At 39.8% G+C, this 20,701-nt stretch overlaps 1 protein-coding gene across 2 annotated transcripts in view; it reads right to left on the reverse strand.

Moving 5' to 3' along the window:
• Positions 1-20,701, reverse strand: part of LOC122888541 (reticulon-4 receptor-like 1) — a 78,572-nt gene that overhangs the window by 47,826 nt on the left and 10,045 nt on the right. Inside the window, exon 1 of one of the 2 annotated variants that reach the window (XM_044223123.1) lies at positions 16,584-16,664. The exons of the other annotated variant lie outside the window; for it this stretch is intronic. Within the exon in view, the coding sequence (XP_044079058.1) occupies positions 16,584-16,644 (61 nt within the window). The 5' untranslated portion in view covers positions 16,645-16,664. Of the gene's footprint in view, positions 1-16,583; positions 16,665-20,701 lie in introns of those variants that run through there. 2 annotated transcript variants of the gene reach the window in all.

The following is a 20,701-nucleotide window of genomic DNA, read 5'->3' on the forward strand; positions in this document are numbered from 1 at the left end:
CTACTTCACTGAAAAGTCTATTCTCAGTGTTTGTGAACTGGAGGCTTCAAGTTTTCACATCACACTTGTGTAAGTTGCATATTGGTTGGTATATGTTGGCTAAGTATGTCAGTGTTTTAAACGAAGGTTGTGCTGCGCAAGTCGCTGACCTGAATGCATATGAACCAGAACCATTTGAAAAAAGAACATGTTGCCTCATATTTATTAAAAAGATGTCATGATGTATGTTAATGACTGGCTTGACAAAAAGAGCTAGTTACAAAACACACATGATTCATAGGCAACATTCTGCTGCCATGTTGATGAGTAATTATGGTTCTGCTTTCATAAGTAGAATATGCATAATGAATTCTGGATTATTTTGGTGCATGTTGACAGTGTTGTGCGAAAAGACAATGTTGAGTTAGCATATACACCTGTACTGAAGTACTGTTGACTATGGACAGAGGTTTCAAGCCACAGCATGCTCACATATGGCGCACAGTGAATTTCTAACTCTTACACAGAAATCATTTTTGCAGCAGATTCACTGAAATGACTGATTCAGACTGAACTAATTGTTGATGAATCACCCATTATTAGAGGAGATGAGAATGCATGCAAAAAATACCAAATACATTTTTTAAAATCTTATTAAAAGACATGACTGTGTGACAGATGTTGTGCATGTGGGTGGCCGGGAACCTCTGCTATTGAACATTATGTGGCATAGATGATTTCAAAAGCACATCAGGATGTACAGACTACTTCTTTTTCACTGTTCAATCATCCAACTCAGCAGGAGATGCTGTAAACAAAATGGAATGGTGCTTTGTACTTTGTAATCATCTCTGTCACAAAGGGTTTGTATTCAGTGAGGATTTTTGCCACACTGGGAAGCAGATCAACACTTAAGTAGAATCCATAGGACGTTCTCCAACTGTTTGGCATGCTGCACCATGAACACAGGATCAAGGGGAGCTCATGCGTCTGACAGCAGCACACATCAGAGCAGCTCTCTCAATCAACTTTTCACGGATGGGGGAGAAGCACACTGTCTTCATCTACTAAAAGCTCTGCTGGTTTTCCTGGCAATTATGATGGTGTATCTATAGCTTACTTTTATGAAAAGACTGTCTTTTATGGCTTCATTACACTGTTTTGTCAAGGTGGTCCAACTTCACAATTTTGAGTGTTTTTTTTTTTGTCTACAGGAGTGAATAGGATGCCCCCTCTTTGTGTTCCAGTTCCTTTAACTGAAAAGATACCACTGAGGCATCTATCTGAAATTTCAGAAATATTTTAACTGAACTTCAACAAAGGAAAAAACTGTGGCTCTGCCTCAAAGGGATATGCACTTGGGGGGCCTGCTGTCATGCCACTCGTGTGCATAAGCAGCAGTGGCCTTTTCCAGAGTACTGTAGGATGCTGATGAAGTGTCTGGATGAGGGCACTTTGACATCTTCTGCTTTGCAAGTTTTATTTTTCTCTGGCTGTGAATGTATTCCTTCATGCTCCTCAACTGTTACATTTTTCAACCATCCGTTGACTCAAAACTTTGAAGGAAATTTGAAAGGAAATAGTGATGTGCAAAAGCATCTAGTGGTGTATCAGGGAAAAGTTGCCAAGTGGCTTTCGGGGGTCTCACTGTCTCTGGTTGTTTGAATAGTCTTTAAGTGTTGCTCTCATTCATCTGAACTTACTTACATCTTAAGTCCTAATGCAACCCCACTGTGCAGCGGCATGCACAGGCTAAATTTTAATATAACAGTAACACCATCTGGTAGAGTAACCAAATAATGCATTTTGTCCTAAAGTTGTAATATTGTAAGATTTTTGTCATGGTTGATTTGGCAACACCTGTGGTTACCGTGATAACAGCAAGTGTAGTTAAACACTACAACAGTCATTGAGCATTTACTTTTATACAGAAATTAAACAGAAGAGCAACTGGTGTATCTGTTTACAGTGCAGCCAGATAAACTCATGGTTTAATGAAGTAGTCGGTCAACAATAATTGCAACTGTGGTCTGATTTCATGCTGTACATGCCGCGTATAGTTTTTCACACAGTAAAGTTGGTTACTTTGCTGAGAAGTCAGAGGTGTGCAGCCTGTCGCCTGCAGCTCTTCAACTAAAAGCTCACTGTGGATGCTCCTTCTTGTTCCATTACTCTGTGCAATATTTAAAACTGATCCACGGGCAGTGCTAACGGTAATGGGAAATGTTCCATTAGTGTTAGCAATAACTTACTGTAAAACAGTCCTGATATGGTGTATAGAAAGCAAACAGTAAGGCTAATATCAATGAGATAAAATTACAAAAAGTAATGTTGAATTACATGCATGCATCGTTTCTTGAGAATCCCTCGCCCAGTGCGAGAATGGCAAACTCTGCCACTAACAGCGAAAACCACCATATCGAGAAGTAATTACTGCATAAAAATGGGAGGTTGATTTCATGAAAATCTTAAGAATTATAATTTTAATGTATTATGAAATATATGTTTGGTAATTTGGTCTGTAGGTATGACAGATTTCTACATGGACCTTTTGAAGTGTATGTGGTTGTGACCATATGCGGTTTCCTCCTTTCTTTTGATTGAGTCTTGTTTGAACTCCAGATGCAAGTAAATGCAGATAAATGGCAGCAACATGGCAGCTTGAGTACATCTGGGCATTGTGTCTTCCAGCTTCCAATCTTGGTCTCTTTCCACTGTTGATGAAAACTGCAATGCACTGTGGACCACGGCTGCCAAGACTGATCAACTCTGACATGTCTGGGTCTTCAGGATTTCTGTGCTTTTAGAATATCTTTAAAAACTTCCAGGTAAAGATTGAAGCATTTGAAGAATAACATTTCAGAAATTTTCAAAAATAGTTTTCATAGTTAAGTTTTATCAAAAATCTATAAACTCTTGAGTCCAGGTAAAGCACAACAACCTTTCTTCTTTAACACTCCAGCACTGTAAAACTATCTTTTCAGACAGTGTCACTTTGCTTAAACCTTCTTCAAAAGATATGACATCGCTCTTTGACAACCTAGCTGAGTGCCTGTCCTCTGAAGTAAGATGACAGACCAAAACATGAAAGGGAAGCTGTTTTTGTTGCACAACATGAATATAACTTTGCAAGTTCAGTGTCTGGAAACATTTGCTCATGAATGTTAGACAAGTCTGAGCATGAGTTGAATAAGAAGTTTGATATAATGTGTTGATGACCCAGAGAATCTCTGCTTCATGCACTGCTTGGTCCGAGAATAAAACCCTGAAACTTGAACAACTGTACAGCAGCTGCACTGTGATATCGCGTGGATACTACCATTTAGTAGATAGTTTTCTTTTTTTGTCTACACTGGCCCCATTAAAAGTTGAGCTTCCTTGATCTACAGTTGCCTTCTTTGCATTGTCTACTTCAGGCTTTGTGCTTTACTAGCTTCCAATTTTTACAGCAGATGAAACTCTCTTTGTGTGATGTAAAGGTCATTTTGAAATTGTCTGAGACCCTGAGATGGGTTTGGCCTTGTGCATAACCCTTGAGTATCATCAACATCAACATCAAAGATTTTTTTCTTCACAATGTTTGCGATATGCTCTTTCTGTATCAGGAAATCTCATCCATCCAAATCTTAACCTGTAAATCTGTGTTCCATTATTTGAATGAATGATATTTTTACTGCACACTAAGAAAGCTGTGTACTTAACAAAATAACGCTGTAGTGTTGTTGCTCACTATTATTTTAACAGTTTTTGTTGCATGGCCATTCAAACTAGTGTTACTCTTAGTGAGCAACAATGAGCTACCACATTATATAGCTATAGCTATATCAACAACAGCATTTTAATCGACAGCTGACTTTTATCAATGCTGCGCAATGAGCTTATAGTACATCTTTTACATTTAGCATCATCAAGTTGAGTGTATGGAAGCGAAGTAAAATTGTCTGTCACCTCAGTTAAAGCTTTAAAGAACCATTGCAGAGAATTAAGATATTTATGAGCTCTAAATGTTTTAGTGTTTTTCAGCAGAACTGTCTTAACTGTTAACACCTCCCACACTTCAACCAACACAGCTGCAGTCCTATTGTTTGTGCCTGAAACTTAGCAGACAAAGGATCATACATTAACTTAATATTTCTTTTTTTTGCATAAATGAAGTGTTTACCACGACAATCCTCCAAATTCAAGTACATTTGACTCATTGCCCATCACAGTGAAAATGTTGAAAACAGCATGCAGTTGTTAGTTACTATGTGTGATCAGTTTGAGTGCTATGTTTAACTGGAAAGTGGATTAGCTGTAGCTTTTATGTGTAAAAGTGTGTAAAGTTAGATGTAATCAACGTAAGTTTTATAGCCGTGATGGAACAACATGTTCAACAGCTTTTGGAAATAGGTCTGTGTTTACTTAGGATGCAGATTGCTTGAGGCTATGCGTGACAGCAAAAGTTTGGGATGGAAGGACTTGGCCAATCACATCAAGGCTGAATTTTCAATTTCTTTGCAGTTTCTTCTGAGCAGTGTTGGGAGAAGGGCTGTGATTCAGGTGGTTGAGGTCACGACTGTATTGGGCATCCTCTCACGTCCATTGCAAGCAGTCTGGCGTGGTCAGTTACTGAGATCTCACAGATCTGAGAACAGGAGAGGTTTGTCAGAGAGGTGAAAACTGACAGGGGTGGAGAAGATGAAGGAGAAAAGCGTTTGGCTGCAGGAACTGTGTCTGTTTTGGTGTGGAGGAAATCTTGACAGAAGTTACATTTGTCAGTAGTAATAGAGAGGATTTCCAGAGTGTGATTCGGTGATGTACGAAAATGGACAGAGTTGCCACAGCTGACAGGATCCTGGTATATTTCTCAAGTCACAGTGGGAATGTAGCTGTGCACTCAATGCGCAACACATTAAGGTAGCTGTTTTCATCAAGTACACTGATGAGGTGAATCCAGGCAAAAGCCATTATCTCTTATTGAGTTCCCTTATTAAATATCAATCACAAAGTTAAACAGAACATGCAGACATGCTGATAAACAGAAGCAGATGAGTTACAGTAAAAAGCTTATGATAATTAAAATGTGACTGCAGCTCAAAATCAGGAAGATGTCCCTGATGTTTTGTACTTTCAGCGTAGTTCCTCAGTGGGGAAAAAACTGTAATTGTAAGAATCATTTAAAATTTAAATTTCTGACACTAAAATTAACTCTGATTGTATGTGACTGCAAACTGTCTTCTCTCATTTTAATTGCTTTGTTTTCAACCCTGAAACAGGTTGTGTTGCTGCAGACCTTCACAGCCTATTGTAATACATTTTAATCTATGAATATTTGTCTCCTTTCAAGTCACACAACACACCTGTGTACATGCATATTCTATGTCCATGCAGACTTCACACATTTCCTTGTGTCTCTGCAGGCTACTTACAAATGAACGTGCTGCGGTGCTGTGAGGCTGCCACAGCTGTCTTATCATTTCCAGTTTGGACAGATTTTTTTTTGCCGCTACCTCTCAAAGTTTGTCAGTGCTGGTATACTTGAGTATGTCTGATTGTGGCGCGGGTGCATGTGTGTGTGACAAAAATAGGAAGAGGTAAAAAGCAAATTATTTTTTGATGTGAAGGCATTTATTTCAAACAAGTTTGAAATTTGCATACGGTGATAGCGATGAAATCTCCTGTAAAACTGCTGTAATAATTGACACCTTTTCATCTGGGACACAAGTGGAGAGAAAGAGCGTGTGCATGTTTGTTTGCACGCGTGTGTGTAGATATGAACACGTGTGCGAATGCGCTTGTTTGTGTATCTCCATATTAGTGTGCTGGGCCTGTTTTGCATAAATGCCTTCCTCCTGCGGCCCTGTGAAAGGAGATGTGGATTGGGACAATAAAGGAGGATTAGATTGTGTCTGAGGGTGTGTGTGTGTGTGTGTTTTGGCTGTTGTCTGAGGCATATGGGAAAACAATTTAATGTGAACCTCCAGGCGATGGAGACTAAAAGATGATGAGAAAGCATCTCACACAAAGGCATTAAATAGCCAATATTACTGTATTGGAGAAGTGCTGCTTTTTATTTGGACAGGGACATGAACATGTGAAATATAATGTGAGTCCATTCGGTCCTATTACAAAAAATGCATTTGATTTAAACAGTGGGATACTTGTGTTTAGAAACAGAGAGAGATTATTGTGAGATTATGTTCCTGGGGTGTTGATCCCCGCAAATGGGATCAGGCTCTGATGAATATGACAGCCGAACAATATTCACTGAGGGTTTGAATGTTACGCCTCTTCCTGCTAGTGTCTTTATAGGATTACAGGCATGATGTCACATCCCATAGATAACTTTTCCACTTAAAACGCCTAAAGACCTGGCACAAATCACTTTTGCATGTGAATATTAGCGTTCGGTTTAACCTCACCAGATGTGTAGGGTTTAAAACATCAGGTCAAATCAGGTAAGCAGTCAGTCACGGAAAAGTATGCTGAAATGGCTTTCAAATGCTTTCCTCTGAGTGGCAAAATCTCTAAATTTGGCATCTCAAAAAGTCATGGCAAACTATGAAAAGTTTCTGTAAATGCTGTTTGACCCGGGTCTGTGTGTACGCCTTAGTCACTTCAGCCCACTCCCATTTCTGCCGTCTGCCTCTGCTTCTTTCACCCTCTTTTTCCCTTTCCTCCTTTTTTTTTCTCTCAACATGTCTGTCACATCTCAGACATTTCTTCTGTCTATGAAGCCTCCAATGTCAGGCGGAGCGGCTGAAATAGAGGAGTATGAAAAATGAAACAATTACGTAAGGAGGATTCAGTCAGCTGCGAAAAGTTGAGCTGAGTTAAACATCTGTGTACAAGACAACATGCTCTCTCACACACACAAATACACTGTGTACTCAACGCAGTGTATTCTTGAGGTCTAACAATCATGTTGAATGCATTTCCTTCCTCATAAAACATTTGCCTGGCAGATTTTTTTTTTTGTCATTTTGAAACCTGCAATGTTTACTTTCTAGCAGTGTTCTTCTTGCCTGCCTTTGCCGGCACATTGCTGTGCTTTGTGCCGCGTTACCACCACCTGTCAATTAGTGGAATAATGTGAAACCATTGGCAGAAATGTGTAACCTATGCGTCTGCATACAAAATGGAAACCCACTCGTAAAAATATTGCTTCATAGCACCACTACTGGTGAAAATAAGTCATTACTTATTATTGTTATACTGCCTCGAATTGAGTGATGAATAAATAATTCAGAATTGAATAAAGCAGTCATGCTCACTGATTTTCAACATTACCTGCAATACAACAGGACAGAAAAATATCTGACACGTCACAAATTTCTATCATCTCATGATAGATCCAACCCTAATTCAAGCATAAGCTCTGCTGAGTTTCAAACTATGCAATCGCAACCTTTGACCTTTTAGATATTGTTCAATGCAGTCACATCTGTACCAAAACATGTAAAATCTACCCACAGAAAGAAACAGTGGCATTCTATTTTCTCTTTATCCTGCTCCTCAGTCCTTATTACAGAACATAAGCCCCACAGACTCTGTGTCTAGTTCTGTATACTCTGGCAGTGGACAGTGTTATAAAACCTCCTCTCAGTATTCAGCAGCATGTCCTCTTTGACCTCCATAGGTCTGTGTGTGTGTGTGTGTGTGTGTGTGTGTGTTTGTGTGTGTGGAGAGAGAGAAATGGTTTGTTTTCATTCTTTTGTCTACCTGTTGGTGTGTCTCTGTAACACATGCAGATATGAGTCCATGTGTGTATTTGAGCTGTGTGTAAGAGATTATGTGTGTGTGTGTGTGTGTGTGTGTTTGAGAGCATGTATGTCTTTGTGTATGTCTTGAATTCATTTGATCACCTTCTGTTTCACAAATCTAAACTTAACCTTAAGGTTATACCTGAGCTCTGCCATAGTTAAACCACCCAGCTGCTCCTGTGACCACCAGTAATTTAACTCTCTGAATAGGACTGTTCTCCAGAGTGAATACTGTTAGTTTTGCTGCTAGTACATCTTTCCTTTACTTACCGTCTTATTTTTATGAGCATTTTCATATTGCAGTGTTATTAATTACACATAAGAATCAGAATATTTTTCCACAATTTCTCTTTTTTTTCAGCAAAGAATTAGCAGTTGGTTAAAAAAAAAGGAAGGGTACAGGGTGACTGGGATGAGGAGGTAGAGAAAAATAAAATGTTAAAATAAAATCCGCTAGTAAAGAGTACTGTTGCTGAGCAACTTTATATGTGGGGAGCCAACTGCCTGTTAAAATTATGTAAACAAGTATTGTAATGCTACACTACTCTGAAAACTCTTCAACTTCAACTACACAGTTGAAATACAGTATGTGTGAGCCACCTCTGCAGCCACTCAGACCCAATCACATTCTCCCAATAGAAACCTCTACATAAACCAAAGCTCTACGTTGAAGTCTGCTTGCTTTTACATGGTTATTTTCTGTTTTCCTCCATGTTAACTAGGTAGATTCTCCACATTCATAGCTTAAATAATGGGAATATTTCTTGGTCCCATTGCAGCATGGCTGTCAGGGATGCTGTGCGAAAACATCAAAGCCACCGCAGCCCCATTTTCTTTTTACACCTCATCAATTCTGCTCCAAATTCCTCTTTTCTCTCTTCTCTCGCTGTGGTTTTTAATTCGCCGTCTACTTAGCCTCTGTGACAAAGATTACTAGACTTGAATTTGATCTTACTGCACTCACAGTACAAGTATAATGGTGTGCAAAGTTATGGCAAACACTATACAATCGGGACATTATTATTATTGTATTTTGAGCACGATAATAATTGCAGTAATGGCCACAATAAAAGAAATATTAGTCAAAACTGTTTGAAATTACAAAAAGTTGTCTTTTTAAAATGCATTTTTACTTATTCATTTGCTACAAATAGTGAACCAAAGTGATTCCAGAAATATAGACAAAGGTAGTAATGTACATATAGTTATGTATTGAATTGCCCTTTTCCATTGGAACTACAGTACATTTGTTATAGTGACATCATAGATTAAATTAAACTGTGCTTTAGTGGACTTCCTGCAACACTTGCAAATCATAGTCAGTATGTGTGATGGCATAAGTTAAATGCAGCAGGACCAAATCACACATCAGAACCAGTAGTAAAATGACTGTAGAAACCATCATTTTCTGTCTGTCTTGCTGGGCTGGCAACCTGTTCAGTGTGTATCTCTTTCTTTTTGCCCAGTGCATGCTAGGATGTGTGTGTGTGTGTGTCTGTGTGAAAATTTGTAGGTGAGAAAAACACGACAACCTAACAGCATATTTTTCTGAAGCTTACATTATAAACAGAACTTTGCCCGAATGAAACTCTCATACTACCATGTTTTTGTTTTATTTTGCATCTAATTTACTTTCAAGCTGTAAAATCAAAAAAGGCAATAAAAATAAATTAGTAACACTTTCAGCACTTTAAGTTCCATAAAAATTCCTTATGTGTAATGTGATTGTATTACACTTTGACTCATACTATAGTGCTGATGAATAACCAGCACTTGTATGTTATTTTCAATCCTTTGATACAATACTGCTCCACAACATGATATTTTCATACAACTGGCTATTGACATCAAATTTAAAGTGTAATACTAATAATTTTGGGGCCACATCCATGACTAGGTATCTAAAAAATTAGAGATTTTTTTTTCTTATCAAATTTGTTGCCATGCTCCTTAAAGGATGAAATCTCGCCATTTCTCGACTGTTCTTGATCGCTCTTCTAGTGCTACCCTCGGGTCAAATTGTCAATTTCTTTACATATCAAAACTTAATTCCATTAAATTTACTGTTGATTTGCACAGTACCCAGACAATGGTTGTCTTGAGTGACCCCCCAAACTTTCCTCTTGTCTCACCCTCAGGTCAAATGATCAACTATATACACAAGAATATCAAAAACAAATCTCCAGAGTAACCTGTAATTTGCTGAGGACATTGATGGTCCCCAGAGGATGAAGTGATCGAATTTTGATCCCCAACCTACCCTGTAGTGCCACCTTCAGGCCAAAATATCAACATGGCACTAAAGAAAACTTTTAGTCTGATTGGCAGATTACTAGGAACATTGCTGAGTACATTCATGGTATCATGAGGATAAACCTTTTTAGATTTTAGTGACCTCTTGGCCAGTATGTTGGTCATTCCAACACTTTTGTATCCTGGAGTGTAATGACTTTAGGCTTTAACCCTCACTATCTTAATTGTGGAATTCAAAGTAACCATTATATGTAATAATTGAAATGATTTATGGACTTGGAAAATGTACCTACTATGGGAAATAAAATCATTTCCTCTGGATCTCTGTTGCTTTTCCACTTACTTAAAAGGTTTTGTTCAGCCAAGGCTACATGAATGGCCCTGCACATATGGGTGAGCCCATTAACTTTGTATTTCTTGCATTTCTTTGATGTCCTTCTCTTGCAGTCTTTGCAGAGAATAGCCTTCAATCCCCTCTGTACTTCAAGCTTCCTCTTTGCTCCCTCTTGATCCTTCTTCTCACGGTAGTGTTGCCCTGTCCTACCCAAACAAGCCCTTAATGAGGCCAAACCTCCATTTTCGCACGCTCACACCCAATCAGATCTCAGGGTGGTGTTGCGGACCCTCGTGGCCTTGGTGCAAAATCTCCTCTCCATCTGTCGGTGTTTTACACATCTCACTCTCTCCCTCTCCGTCCCTCTCCGTCTCCTGCTCCCTTCATTTCCTTACCTCTGGAAAGTGGGACAGCGACACAGATCACAAGTAGAGGTGACACAGATAAGATGGACACCGTGACATAGCGTAGCTGACCCCCGCCCTGCACCTACTCTTGTTTTTAATTCCTCTCTCTACGGTATTTTCCAACCGTCTGCTCTTCCCGGCCCGGGAGCAGCAGATGTTACGGAGTTAAGCTGTAATCGTTCTGCTTTAGCTGTAGGCGACAGCTGTGCTTATATATTCTAAAACAGCAGCTTCTACTCCACTGTCCCATCTCCCTCCCTGCTGGGAGAGTGACGGTTATTGGACAGAGCTTATATCACTGCAAAAATCTACTCTGCTCCAATACACTCTCGACTTTAACATTCATTTGCATCGATCTCTTTCTGTTGGCTCGATGAGTCACTTTCATTTTCATCTATTCAAATCATTCTTTTTTTCGTTACTTCTTTGTTCAACACCATCAATCTGACTTCATGCATAGTCTCTCTGCATAGTCGTCTTCCCATATTTCAGTCTTTTGCCTCAGTGTCTCATCTCCATCCGGAGTTCTGTCTCGCTTTTCTTAATTGGTCTGTCCATAATGCATAATGCCACTCTGTAGACAAGCTTAGTACCTCTCTAGCTTCCTCGTAGATGAAGAAGAATTGATTGGTTTATCCCAGATACCATGGTGACACAGTCAACGGACATACTCAGTAGAATGAACTTCATTCAATATGGCCAATACTCTGTTGTGTGTGTGTGTGTGTGTGAGAGACAGAGATTGAGACAGACAGAGTATCAGCAGTGGAGTTTGAAAGACTAAAAATAATGCGGTACTTTTTTGGGTCCCGCCTGTTCTATAATAGAAACCAGTGCAGTGAACTACTCTTTCCTGGGAATACTTCAGTACATTTAATATTTACTGTGATGATGCTCTTACACTGAGTACTTAGCAATCAGCACTACGGTAGACTAAGCTTCTATTTATGCATCACTAGCTGCACAAGAGACCAAAAGTGAAACTATTTCAGTGTGTTTACTCTAATAAGTACATGTGGGTCATCAAAAATATCAACGTCATGGTTTCTGTAGAGGAACAATGACATGTGGCCTGTTACTGCTCCACCGAGTCTGAACTGTTTATTTCTCCTCTCCCTAGTGATCCAATGACCTCCCACTTCTGTCAGGACAGCAGTGTCTTTTCTAACTTTGTCACAACCTACAAACTCCTCAGAAAACACTTTGACTTCTTATGTCATTTATAATCTAATATATAAAAGCTAAATTCTAAATTAAAACCTAAATTAAAACTTAGGTAGTGTCGTCCTCTCCTGTCTTTTTAGTTGTATAATTTTGCTGGCAATTTATGAATTTGACCATATTGTACATTTGCACCCACTGACAGGCACTCTGGGCATTTTAGTTGTTGCAACAGCACAAGGAGCAGGTCAAAACATCGGTATAAAATCAAATCAAATAGGTACTGGCAATATAGGTGGAAGTCTTGAATATACTATATACTATAGAATTGAAATGAATTAATGAGAAATGAGTTAATTAATTGATAGTCAGAAACCCAACCAGTAACTATTATAATAAACCATTAATCAAGCAAAAATGGCACAAAAAAATATGCTTGTTACCTCCTCTAATATAAGGATCTTCAGTTTTTCTCTGTTTTATATCATTGCAAACTTCATATCTTTGGATTTGGACAAGATATTTGAAGACATCACCTTGGACTCTGGGAAACTGTGATAGGCATATTTTTGCCATTTTTTTGCCATTTTATAGACCAAACAACAAATCGATTAATTGAGGAAAATGATCAACAGATTATTCAATAATAAAAATAATTATTAGTTGCAGCCTACTACATTACCTAGCCTCCTGTCAATACAAGGTACAGTCTTACAGTCTGCAGAGACAGTGGGCTGCTGTCCAATATCCACTAAGAACTGATGGCTGACCACACATATACAAGCTGTAGTTGCATTATGTTACTGTATGGTCTGTTGATGCTACTGTTAATGGAGAAATTGGCATTTCTGCCTCTTCTACAAACCATTTTTGTTCTGTATAATTGGGGAATGTTTGCAAAATGGCAGCTCTAGTTAGGAAGCGCTTGCCCTTTGACTGAAACTTTGTTTCATTTAAGTTTTTAGTATTTAGCTATAATGGAAATGCTGCAGTGTGACATTACTTCATCTATCATGGATCATTTATCTATGAAAGTTGTTGTTATTGGTGATGCAAAAGGCATTGTCAATACCTGTATAAATCTTATGGGGAGAAATATTTAAACATGTGCCATTGACTCACGATTTATGAGCGCTGAAGTGGAAAGACACAGAAGTACATGTTCAAAAACAATGCTTTGTTGATATGTTAACTGTTACGGTTTGAGGCTTGTAGTGTAGTTATTTCCTGCTTTATTTTGAAATGCTCTTTTCCCCTCATGTGTCTGATAGTATTACTTCCTGTCTTTGTTTGATTTTTCCCGCCAGTTTTGATTGTTTGCTCCGCTCTGATCAGATTCACCTGTGTCTCGTTGTCTCCCCTCACCTGAGTGTATTTAAGTCTTTTTGCTTCGTTTGTTTTGTGTCAGTTTGTCATTGCCTACTTGCCAAGCAGCCTGATCTTTGTTTGTCAGTGTGTTGGAGTTTCTTCAGTTTCTTTAGGATTCAGGACTTTGCGCTCCCTGTCAGAATTGTTTGCTTTTATTGGACTGCCTCCCTGATTTTGACCACTGCCTGCCTGCCAAATCCATGTAAGCCCTTGTATTTTCATTAAATTGTTGAACTGCACCTGCTCTGCTTCAATCTCTGCATTTTGGGTCCTATTCCCTGTTTTCCCAGCTTGGTGAATTGCAACATTAACATAATAAAAGCAATCTGTTCTGTTCGCCCCCAAATCTATTAAAGCCCCTGAAACTCTAACATTAAATATTCATGACTAAATGAGCAACAATCAAAGTTACAGCTAAAACTTCTTGGTTGTTATTTATGAGGAGTTTAACTCAGCAAAAAAACTCAGCTAACAACTCGGATCAGATTTCGATTAAAATGTTGCTCAACTCTGGTGTATGGAAATATGTGACACACCTATTTTAGCCCCACCTGCTTTAAATCAGTGAGGGGAAGACCCAGGACATAAAGGCAAATACAGTAATGTCATGTGAGACAACTAAAACATATAGGAAACAAGCTTTAAGTTGATGCTAAATATTTGCATATAATCATAATTCTAAAGAGAAATGGTTGCATTAGGTGCTTAATATGTGTGACGCGTGTCTGTGTGCGCTTGTGTGAGCACGCACAGATCTTTGTGGGCATGCACATGCTTGCGCTTTGGATATCAGTGGCTCATTTAGCAATAAACTGATGCTCACAGTCAGATAAAAAGCTCATTGTGTAGTGAGACCATCTCATAATTAAAACAGAATATGAATAATCTCTAGAGAACATGTTTCATTAAAGCAACGTAACTGGAGCGTTTACTCCAACAATTTTGTATGACACGTAACAATGCTTACGTCATCATGTGATAATATCTCTGGCACGCTATTTAAAAACAACCGTAATCTGATAATCCATCTATTAAACATCACGAGTGCATCTAGAAGTAATAGCGCTGATATGTTTGCAAAGAATGCTGGCATTAAAATGACATAGCTTATATCCAAGAAAAGAGAAACAACCTGCAACACAACTTTGTCCCCTGAAATTAATTGACTTTTTTTCTGCCCCTGGGGAGAAGCATTCAATTAAAAATGCAGGTCTGAGTGGAAGGCAACAGCAGTGCATGAATCAGCTCAAACAAAGAGGGATTGATAAACAATAAGCTGTCAGGATGATAAAATATGCCTTTAAAGTAAAGAAAGGTAAGGTTGGCACAAATGCCAAAACTCACAAACATAACCACACACTCAGCCTACACACACCTTGAGAAGTGATGAGACAGCTCGACTTTTGAATTGAAGCTGCCCATCTTTGGTCAGCCCATAAAATTCCCCTCAGAATCACAAGTCTAAACCATAAAATTCCCCGTGATAAAGGGAATATATGACAGCTCCCCTCCCCTCCCCTCTCTCTCTGGGAGATTGCTGTGGATGGCCCGTCCCCTTTGATGTGTGTAGAGCAAGGGTTTAACTCTGCTCTGGCCTGGCTGACTGACTCTGATTCCAGAGGGTATTACCATGCTAACTCTTTAAGGTGAGCCTGTGCTCTGTCGCCTCTGGACCACGGGGGGCTTGTGGGTTAACGTGATAAGACTGTAGTAGGAAGGAGAAATTGGGGGTGTAAACAAGGCCTGGCTAAAGGGGAAAAAATGATGCAGCAGAGAGTGCGTGTTTACAGTTTTAGTATCTATATCCACATTTAATCCAATTTATCTACCTTTGCCAAAGTGTCCTTGTTGTTATTAAAACACCAAACAAGCATCCAAACAACTGGCAGCAGTAGATGGGATTGAAAAAGTGGATTACATGTTATTAGCCTCTTTTCTGATGACATCTCAGGATGATTAAGGATGAATTAGTTGCTCCATCTCTGACTCCACCTTTTTAACAACACAGTACTATCCACACCACATCCTACTTCTCTTCTCCCCATGGAAACATATGTAATCTATTTAGCACACTGATGACATACAAGTGAGAGAGATTTGCTTATTACTCCCGCTGATTTAGACAAAATATGGCGTCTTCAGAAGCAGACTCCCACATGTTGTACAACCTGCAGCACACATGCACTTGTGACTACATGAAAAACCTCTTCCATGAACGTGTCTGGGGAAATGCTTGCGAAATGACATTTGGAGAAGATGCAGCTGTCTTGATCTATTGCCGAACGGAGCGTGTAAGGTCCCTCAAAGTAGCAGAGGAGACAGATGGGAAGAGACGGGGCAGGTAGGAGGAGAATGCAGACCAAAACACATCCTGAGAGGTAGGCAGGAACCCTGGCACTCTGTATTAGTGTCATATTTATAATGGTTTCACATTTTTTTCCATTTATGATAGGATACATTATCTATTGTTCAATGTTGTTTTCTTCTTCGCCTGCTTTTTTCCCCCTCAGATTAGTCTTTTGTTTTCTGACAAAAAATGGGTTTGCATTTATTTTCATCCCCATTATTAGCCACAGAAATCAATATTTGTAACTTTCCATGTAAATAAATTAAAATGGACTTTCCAGAACTACAGCAGTTCCTGGGAGTTGTCCATATCAATTAGTTTTTGCAAGTTCTGAGTCAATGAATGTGATTGTCGGTGATTCTGTTCAATACAGACCTGACGCTCTCCAGGATTACATGTGTTCAGATCAATGGGCACTGACTGATTAGGTTAGGGCTCACTTTAACTTATGTGACATATTTATCTTGGCAATAAAGTATGTTTATGTTAATAGCCACGTTTAATATTAATGTATCAGTGATCCTCTCTCCATCGTCAGTCAGTGTGAAGATAAAGCATAACCTGTCTTTACAATATAGACAAATGTACTCATCTTGGTCGCCCTAAATCTTGAGCAGTACAGCATAAATCTGCCCTGGGGACAGATAATTTGCTCAGAGTTGTTGCCTGACATGATGTTAGTCATGTGCATTCAGAGAGAGGGTGGAGAGAGAAAGGCATTAGAGGAATATGATAGGTAGGTAGGTAGGTAGGTAGGTCAGTATTGCCTGATATCAGACAGAATTGTCAACTCGTTATGCTCCATTTCCATCTTCAGTCTGACATTACCTCCACTCTAACCAATTTCTGTGGGGGACGGGGGATTCGATTTTTCAAATCACTAGAGACAAATGTATCCGCCTGAATCTAACGTCATTTTAAGTAGACACTTGTGCGTAGCTATGCCAATGTTTTTAAGAGTGGAGCAGAGTGAAGTAAAAACTACTTACTTTTAATCGATTTTAGAACAGCCTCGATAGCAGCGTCTAGCTTGTCTGTAGTGGTTGCCATTGTTGTTGTTACTCCTCCTCGGTTCCGGTGCAGAGCTTGACAAAGCCTGACAACAGCTTGACAATGGCATCAGTCCCGCCTGTGGCGGTGATTGGCTAATCGTTAGTCCCCCCCGCAGCGCTCGCTTTTTCAGCCGAGAAACCGCTGTTTCATGTCATGATAACAGACCAGAATCAGTCAACTCAGTGGAGAGAGCGGATTCAAAGGTCTGGACCCAGGCAAAGGCCAGTAGGTAGCAGAGAGAGAAAGACGAGATGCACAATAATGTTTGTTTGTTTTATTAAAAAGGTCAACTGAATCATCCTCAGCTTAATGTTTACTGCGGTCTAGTTCATTAAGAGATGTTAACTGCAGTCAGACCTCAAGGCCTAATGTTTGTACCTGAGCAGGTGCTAAAAGTCTGTCAGAAGTCTTCTAAATATAGTGTACTGCATGTTGCGTGGTTGCATACTGCTCTTGCTATTACAAGACTGATTGCAGTGGTATCGATCAGGCCGGCTGAGAAATCGACCTTAAGACATGTTTGACATCATCTCCTCCATCCCGCTCCGGCTCGTTCACACTACACCCTCCATCCTTTTCATCATTCTACAGTGTAGGCTGTTTTCCTTCACCTCAGCTCCCCTACCTCCTTTTACAAATCACTCTCACCTTTCCTCTCTTCATGTTATCACTCTCGCTGCCATCACTCACCTTCCACCCCACCCTCATCTGTCAAGACCTTTCCTCAGTTCACTTCTTGCTCCACTTTTTCTTGCGTCTCACACTTCTGTGTTTTTTCTCATACATTCATTCCTCCTTCTTTGCATCCCTTGCTCCTCAAATCCATCACCTTTTCCTTCCTGCTTAAGCATCTGCATCTCCCTCCTCCTCTTCCTTCGCTCGTCTCCTTCATTGTTCATCTCCACTTTTTGTAGTTTTCCTTAACTCGCTTCTTCTGACTCCAACTTCCTCACCCTTACCACTTGCTCTTTCTTTTTTTAATCTTGGGACCCAGCCCCCTCACCCTTCCTCCCTCCCAGGGTGATTAAGTGGTGGTTGGGCTGGCACAGCTGGTGTAGTTGGGCAGGCAGCCCATCTTCATGACAGCTGTGCTGCAGTGTAGCCAGATCCTTATTGGGGCAGTAGCACTGTAGTAATCATAACAACAGCACAGGTCACACAGGCTTTTTGGAAATCACTGTATTATTAGGTAGGCATCTGTTGTGTTGTGATTATCTTTTAGGTCATTATATCAGTAAATAACAGGTGCAAGCAAAGGTGTAAAACATGTCTGTCCTGTGAAGCTCATGAGCATGAATGTTTCTGTTCCTGCCCACCCCTCTCATCCTCTGTCTCATTTTCCTCTCTTCGCTATTTCACACATCCTCACGGTGTTACAGCATTCGCTTCACGCTGCTTCTTCATGCACACCTTTCATTAACTCACACCTGCATAACCACATGAGTGTCTAGTGTTGTGTGGGTGAGCTGACATTATAACTTATGAGCCAGTGGTGCCATCTGTTAAAGCACACATCTGATGGAATACAATGGCCTCAAAAGTCGACGTTCTCTGGCCTGCCCTGGTTCACAGGGAGGTCACACACACCAGGCGAAGAGTTGGACTGACTTATGAGTGAGCAGAAACATCTGAGGTAAGCACCTTTCTCCAAGCAGTAATTGAATTGTGCCAAGGTGATGGTGCTACAACTCAGTTATGAGCTTGGTGAGTTGCGCTACTACTCACTATTAGTCACAAGCTGTTGTCTACTTGGCGGGAGTTTTTTCTCTTCTCTGCGCACTTGCGCATCATCAGTTTTAGGTCATGCTGACAGCTTAAGAAGATTAATGCAGTTTTGGTTAAAGGGGGAGAGGGAGTTCGGACAGTGCACTGTGGATGTCTTCACCCTTCCTCCCTCTCACCGCTGTAACACTCTGTTCAACTGTGAGACAAGCACACAGTGGTCTCTGCGTTGTAGTAATCATCCTCTAACAGACCCTAACTCTCAACATTAACTGTGCTGGCACCCTCTGACACAGATGCTGCAGGGACAAGTCTCCCATAAACACCACTTACATGGGACAGCAGCACACCCATAAACCAGCTCTATCAACAATTGCTATACCATCTTGACACTTTTATTTAAAGCTCACTATATTTAATGTTGTCTCCCTCAGCACATACTGTAGCTCTGGGTGAACATTCTGGTCCATTCTGATGATGATCAACCTGCAATAATCTCTCCATGATTCAAAGGCAAATGTGCTGTACAATTGTTAACATGCCATAAATGAGATGTTTCATTCCAAGCCACGATCCACCGTTTGAATGATTACTGACATAAAATCAAAGCTCGCTACATAAAAGGAAAACTAACTATGGATTATTACAGCCAGTACCTGGAGCCCATCAGGTACAAATCTTTTCTATTTTGCTGAACATGGAGCAGACGGTATCAGGGTTGGTTTAGTGTTTTGAATGTATCCCCTTGATATGTTAGATATCTTAGTTCCTAACATTTCTCCCATTTTAATCATGCTATCGACAATATATAGTTTAATGTATATAGTACAGTTAATTTATTGTTTTATAATCGAGCTACAGAAATAACATTTCCAGGCTTGAATTCAATATGGCAAGGGGAAAAAACAGCTAAAAACTAAATATGTAAAAGCCCATCTGAAGTATTCTGACTCACTCATTCTGGAAAAGAGCATCAGCGATGCCTAAAATATAAATGTAATGTCATGAAAATGACTGCGGCTTTGTGCAGCGACGTATAATAATGATGCTGGTTTACTTGAATATTAGAGTGAGTACACATTTATGACTTTTCCAGCTCTGTAAAAGTTCGTCTCTGACTACTTCTTTAGGTAGTGTTGCAGAAAACATCCACAATAGATCCAATAAAAGGGTGTCCTGGGATTCATCTGTACAGTGTCCCCAGCTGAGCATCTGGTTGTTATGTAAGACTGAGTGTGACACACATACACACACGTGAATATGCATGCACAAACACCATGCTCATACGCACACACAAGTGCCTCTGTGATATAATGAGACTCCGACTGAAGACACAAACAAGCTGTGGCAGCAGACAAACAACACTTTCTCACACGTCCCTCATCTCCTGTTCTCTCACATCACTCCATCTTTACTTCCTCTCATCACTCTGAAGAATGTATCAAACACGAACTCCCACAAAATAGAAGCTTCTTATTTCAGCCATTTCATGCGTCAGTGTCTTTGCGTGGTGTGCGGGTGCACCTATGCGTGGGCTTTTTGCAATGTGAAGTCATTTTTGGCTTTTCCTTATTTGTTCTAGGGCTAATTTAGGAACTTAGTCAGACTTGGATTTAGCATCAGTAAAAATGGATCAGGATGGACTTCATTAAACCCACTGGTGGGTTCTGGCAAATGTCTGTGTGTGGATGTGTGTGCGTAAGGAGTCAGTGAGTCTGCTGTATAACCCAGATCCCCAAAAAAAGCACAGAAGAATGTATGCAAGGGACAGGTAGGGCTGCAAGTAATGTTTATTTTTGTTATCGATTAATCTCTTAATTGTTTACTGATTAATAATTTTGTTTATGAAACATCAGAAAACTGTGAAAAATACCAAATTGCAAGTTCTCAGAGCCCCAAGTGATGCCTTCAAACTGCAAAAACAAAACAAAACAGCAAATTTCAGACAGTGAAACAAGAACATTTTTGGCATTCAATTATGAAACTTGTCGTTGACTTATTTTCTGTCAAGTAATAGATAATCGACTGATTGTTTCAGCACTAGACAGTCGCAGAACAGAAACAATGCAAAGAAAGGACAAGATGAAAGACACTCAGTTGCCAGTTTATTAGGTACACCTAGCTAAAAGTAACGCCGTCTAATGGATTGCATAATGGATGCATTTTTGTTGAAATTTTGGCCATTTTTGAGGTTGTAGTTTGGAGGCTGCTTTGGAATGGGTTATACTGACAGCTGTTTCTAATATTTTGTCCATCACATTTATATCATTGAGGGCACACTAAATATTAGAACCTGTCTAAAATAAACACTGAAGATTATAACCTTCATGAA

This window comes from Siniperca chuatsi, linkage group LG14 (assembly GCF_020085105.1).
Source record: "Siniperca chuatsi isolate FFG_IHB_CAS linkage group LG14, ASM2008510v1, whole genome shotgun sequence".
NCBI lineage: Eukaryota > Metazoa > Chordata > Actinopteri > Centrarchiformes > Sinipercidae > Siniperca > Siniperca chuatsi.